General features: G+C 41.5%; 1 protein-coding gene across 1 annotated transcript; it reads left to right on the plus strand.

The window, feature by feature from the left end:
• Nucleotides 1-243: 243 nt before the first annotated feature.
• LOC147608887 (chloride channel protein CLC-c-like) lies at nt 244-5,634 on the plus strand. The gene is made up of 7 exons (XM_086788779.1): nt 244-968; nt 1,673-1,873; nt 2,354-2,531; nt 2,653-2,915; nt 3,067-3,339; nt 3,463-4,594; nt 5,328-5,634. Exons 1-7 carry the CDS (start codon nt 721-723, stop codon nt 5,478-5,480), a joined length of 2,448 nt encoding a protein of 815 aa, XP_086644905.1. The 5' UTR covers nt 244-720; the 3' UTR covers nt 5,481-5,634.
• The last annotated feature ends 496 nt before the right edge of the window (nt 5,635-6,130 follow it).

Raw genomic sequence — 6,130 nt, forward strand, 5'->3', positions numbered from 1 at the left:
GCATTGATTATGAATGTCATCTTCATCATACCCCACCCCTCATAGCATTGAACATCATAATGATTGCATTGATTATGAATGTCATCTTCATCATACCCCACCCCTCATAGCATTGAACATCATAATGAATGATTATGAATGTCATCTTCATCATACCCCACCCCTCATAGCATTGAACATCATAAATGAATCATGATCGCACTCAAATTCTAACGTCATAAACAACTAATAATCTCAAAGCTAGTGTGTTTGTTGACTCTGCCACACCAAGAGGAACCCAGGTTCGAACCCTACTTGCTACACTCGATGGACATTATAGTATATAATAATCAACCTCTCAAAAAAAGTTAATTTGTTTGAGTGTGCCAAGAGGAACAAGGGTTTAAACCCTACTTGCGACACTCGATGGACTTATAGTATATAATGATCAATCTCTTAAAAAAAATTAGTTAATTTGTTAAGAAGACTCATCTTCTTCTTCTTCTTTTCATAAATTTTTATGAATTTCACTTTCTTTACTTACAATCATATATATCTATTATTATTCCATGTGGGAACACTTATGAACTTCAATTCTTTATGTCTTTATATTGGCCTAGGGAACACTGTGCATGCATCTTACTTTTATACACACTTTTGCATGCATGTTTATTGCATGCCTTTTGGAATATTTTTCTGCTGATTAGCCAGAAGATTAATCACAATTGCTGATTAGAGTGGATGGAGCAGCAAGATTATGAATCCGACTCAGCCGACTGCATCCTGCAAGAGGATTGCAGCAGGCATGATCTGTCTGTGATCAATGAAAATGCAGATTTCGTCGATATGGAAATCAACGGCTCCAAATTAGAGCCCACCATGTCGAATAGCAGCTGCTTGAAGAGAGCTTCCAGTTCAATGTTAAATGAAACCTCTCAAATCGCCATCATTGGCGTCAAGTGCTCCCATATTGAAAGCCTTGATTATGAGTAAGCTTCCATTTAATTATCTTAATTATGAGAGAAGCTACCATTAATTTACTTGGATCATGAGATAATCTTGATGGCATATTGCAAGGTGTTATAACATTAATTGCCTTGAGTATGAGATAAGCCACACTAACTGATTGCTTTGATTAGGGTTTAAGCTACCATTACTTGACTGCCTTGATTGTGAGTTAAGCTACCATTGATTGTAGTAATTATGAGATAAGCCCCACTAACTGATGGTTTTGATTAGGGTTTAAGCTACCATTACTTGACTGCCTTGATTGTGAGTTAAGCTACCATTAATTATGAGTAAGCTGTCATCTGATTGAACCTTCATTATGATCATGAGTAAACCACCATACAGTGAAACCCTCATTTGACTGAACCTTCTTTATGATTATGAGTAAACCACCATATGATTAAACCTTCATTAATTGCCTTGATTATGAGTAAGGTATCACTATTTACCTTAATTCTACCATCAATTGCCCAGATTATGAGTAAGCTACCACTAATTGCTTGATGCTACCATCAATTGCCTCTCAATTTCCCCCCAACTTTCTTAGAAACGGAGTACTACAATTAAAATATAGAACAAATAATGTTAGCTTAATATTTGGCTCTGCTTTTTTGGCAATAATTGTAAGACTTTTGATCAATAATGCCAGTTTGATGGGTTTTTTTTTGGGGTGGTAATCTTTCAGAATTGCAGAGAATGATATTCTCAAAGAGGATTGGAGATCTAAAACCCGCCGCGAGATCTTGCAGTACATCACTCTCAAGTGGGCAATGGCTTGCTTGGTGGGCATCTGCACTGGAGTGGTGGCATTTGCAATTAATGTGGCCACTGAGAACATAACTGGAATTAAACTAATGAAAACAACAACATACCTGAAAGAACAGAGGTACCTAAAAATATTGATATAATCATTTGTATCTCATGTTTCTTAGGTGTTAACCTAGCCTTGTTAATCAGCAAAAGCTTCTAGAAATTATAAGATTTGCTAAATTCTAAATTACCAGTACAGCTTTAAGCTAATCAAGGTCCAATGAAAGGTTTGGTTTTGAATAGGTTGAGAAAGATAAAAACCTCTCTCTCTCTCTCTCTCTCTCTCTCTCTCTCTCCACGCGTGCACACACACACACACTGCACATACACATACACATACACATACACATGCACACACACATACACATGCACATGTGCTCATGTGCATGGCACACGCGCATGCATAACTCTAATACATATACTTAACCATACACATGCGTGCACGTGCATGTTGCATAACTTACAATGGTGTGACCAATGTTTCTTTTCTAGAAGAGCTGTGCTTGAGGGAATAGGTTTTCACCCTATCACTAGATTTCCAGTTAACATAATGCAGGTATGTAGCTGCCGCTCTTCTCTTTGGTGGAAGCAATCTGTTGCTTGTTCTTTTCTCCGCATCCCTCTGTGCATATGTTGCACCTGCAGCAGCAGGCTCGGGAATACCCGAAGTGAAAGCTTACCTTAATGGCATTGATGCTCCCAACATCCTTGAACCGAAGACCTTGATAGTAAAGGTAATTAATGTAATGGATTCAGATGAGGGTATGCAATGCAGGTTGTGGTGCAGGCTATGGATTATCATGATGTTATGCAATACCAGACTTTACTCAGAGGTGGTCTTTCTGGACAGCACAGGTGGTCGGGAGTATTGGTGCTGTGGCAGGTGGTCTGGATGTCGGTAAGAAAGGACCTCTGGTCCACACAGGGTCATGCATTGCATCTCTCTTAAGTCAGGGTGGCTCTAAGCGGTACCACCTGACTTGGAGATGGCTCAGATATTTAAAAAATGACAGGAACCGCCGTGATCTGGTAACTTGCGGTGCTGCTGCCGGAGTTGCCGCAGCTTTCAGTGCACCTGTTGGAGGGGTCCTTTTTGCCCTGGAAGAAGTGGCATCCTGGTAACTGGTTGCATTCTGCTTTGTAACATGCATTTCATTAGAGTGGAGCATGCATCTCTAATATTAGAGAGAAAAGCATGCATCTTAACTTTTGATCAAAAAAATGAGAGCCAAAAAATGTATCTTCACCATCACATGCCTTACACTGCAGGTGGCGTAGTGCACTTTTATGGAGGGCATTTTTCACCACCGCATGCGTTGCTGTTGTGCGTCAGGTAGCCAAAAATTACTGTCAGAATGGAAACTGTGGGACATTTGGAAGTGGCGGTTTAATCTTGTTTGACATGGGACACGTATCAATTGAGTTTGGATTGATGACACTCATCCCAGTCATGATATTGGGCATAATTGGGGGGGTTTTGGGAAGCTTTTTCACTTGTCTCAATGGAAAGATTGTGAAGGCCTATTCAGATTGGCATGGCAAGTATGTGACTGCGATCAAACTATCATTTGAGCTGCTCATGTTATCTTCACATACTGGCCTGTAAACTATGTGATACAAATGGGTATGCTTTTTCAACGGACTCTTTTGTGATGTTTTTTGCAGGCATAGATCCTTGGCCAAGCTGATTCTGGCCCTCATTGTGTCTGGTGTCACCTCTTTATTCATGTTTGGCCTTCCATGGCTGGCCACATGCACGCCTTGCCCATCTACTGGCAGCGAAATGTGTCCTTCAACTGGTTCATCTGGGATTTATATGCAGTATGCATGTTCTTCAGGCCATTACAATGACCTTGCTGGCCTGTTGTTGAGTACCAAGGATGATGCCATTAGGAGTTTGTTCAATGATGACAGTACAAATGTGTTCCGATATGATTCTCTGCTGCTTTTTTTACTCTGTAGCTTTGTTCTTGCTCTGGTGACTTATGGCACGGCCATTCCATCTGGGCTCTTCATACCAGTCATAATTGTTGGCGCAGCATACGGTCGTCTCACTGGCAAGCTTATGAGATCCCTAAATGGCTTTGCAAATGTAGATGAGGGATTGTTTGCATACTTGGGTGCTGCTTCCTTCTTGGGAGGCTCTATGAGAATGACAGTATCACTTTGTGTGATCCTTTTGGAGCTTACAAACAACCTTCTTTTGCTACCATTGACAATGCTTGTACTCCTCATCTCAAAGACCATTGGAGACCTCTTCAACCTTAGTGTATATGATCAGATAGTTCACATCAAAGGTCTTCCTTTCCTTGAAGAGAAACCCCAACCTTATATGAAGCATTTGACAGCTTTAGAGGTTTGCTCATGCCCTCCGGTTACCCTTTCAGTAGTTGAAAGAGTAGGGAACATTGTGGAGGTGTTGAGGATGACTGATCATAATGGTTTTCCTGTGCTTGAAACTACATCTTCATCCAAATATCCTACTCTTTATGGTCTTATTCTGCGTTCACATCTGTTGGTGCTTCTGCAAGGGGGAGAGTTTTTCTCTCCAGACACATTTTATTCCACCAGACATAAGTTTTGTTCACTTGATTTTGCAAAACCAGGGTCAGGGAAGGGCCTGAAAATTGAGGATATTCAGTTGAGTGCCCAGGAGGAGGAGATGTTTCTGGATCTCCATCCCTTTGCAAACACATCACCATATACTGTTGCTGAGAACATGTCTCTGGCAAAGGCCTTCTCATTATTCCGGCAACTCGGTCTGCGCCATCTTTGTGTTGTGCCCAAAACTGCAGGGGTAAGTTTGTTGTCTCAGGGTCATCTAGGGTTATGTAGATATGTGATTGCTCTAGGGTCATCTAGGCTTATGTCAGGTGGTGGAATTGTTATGCAAGCTTTTTGCCTAGGGTAAACCAAACATGCCTCCTGATCAAGAGGAATGCTACTTTTTTGAGATGGCCAAGTACTCTAGGACATCATGAAGTGTCCTAAGGCGATTGCTACTCTGTTGACATGGAAGTACTCAAGCACAACTTGACATGCAGGCGCCCTGAGATGGAATGCTGAGTACGGACACCATGAGACATACTGCCATCCGGAGGTGTCCTAGAAGAAATCTACTTTCTTGAGATGACCAAGCACTCTAGGACACCTTGGGACATGCTGGCAACCCTAGGTGTCCTAGAGGAGGAGTACTTGCTTGAGACGGTCAAGGACTCTACAACATCTTCAATCATGCTAGCAGTGTCCCAAGGTGTCCTAGAGGAATGTGGCCAAGCACTCTAGGACACCTTGATACATCAACATGTCAAACCTTGGGGCGCGCCAGTATTTGGCCATCTCAAGAGAGAAGCATTGCTCTAGAACATAGGAGGCATACATTGTTAACACAGCTTAAGTAAAGCATGTTACCACTAAGGCAAAGCATGTTACCACTAGGGTTAACATTACCATAGGGCACACAAACCATCATTATCATACTATAGCATAGGGAAGGAAGCTTAAATATTTTTCACCTATTGGTTTTGCAGCCATCTCCAATCACGGGGATACTGACCAGGCATGATTTTATGCCTGAACATGTTCTTGCACTCTACCCACACTTGAAAGCCAGCAAATGGAAGCGACTGCGCTTACGATCTTCATTTATCACAAGAGCAGCAAGATGGTGCCATTTTAAATAGTGTATCTGAGGTTCTTTTACAGGCAACTTAGCATTTCCACCCACCAATATGTTGTTCTACAATTTCAGTGTTACAGCTTTGTTCTCTCCCCCCTGCAAAGCCTTTGTTTTCTCATTATACACAAATAGCAAAGTTTTTCTCTTGTTTTTACTTTTACATTGTGCACATTGCTGTTCCCCTCCTCCTCTCTCTCTTTCTCTCACACACACACACAATGGCTTTATTTAGATGTCATGTTACTTTTACATTGCGCACATTGGTTGCCTCTCTCTCTCTCTCTCTCTCTCTCTCTCTCTGTGGATGGCTGTATACAGATGCCATGTTGCTTGGGAATACACACTTCACATGTGTTCAGTATCTCAATGGGGCAACTTAGGATCCTATCACACAGGCTCCACATTGAGACAAGGAGAGAGGTTAAATGTACCAACACAAGTTACAGGTATGCTTTATGTATGACATGCAGGAGATAAGAGACCATCCCATTCTACAATGCTCAACATACCTAAATATTCCATTGCTTGTTCTAAGAGGATTTGGTCAAGGACTCAGATTATCAAGTGTGAAGATTAAACATGTGTGGCCCTGTACTTACATGAGATACATAGAGACAAACTTGTGAGGTGTCTGATGAGGAGATGAGAGCATCA

The sequence above is a fragment of the Cibotium barometz genome, chromosome 52 (assembly GCF_041138505.1).
Source record: "Cibotium barometz isolate CiBa-2024 chromosome 52, ASM4113850v1, whole genome shotgun sequence".
NCBI lineage: Eukaryota > Viridiplantae > Streptophyta > Polypodiopsida > Cyatheales > Cibotiaceae > Cibotium > Cibotium barometz.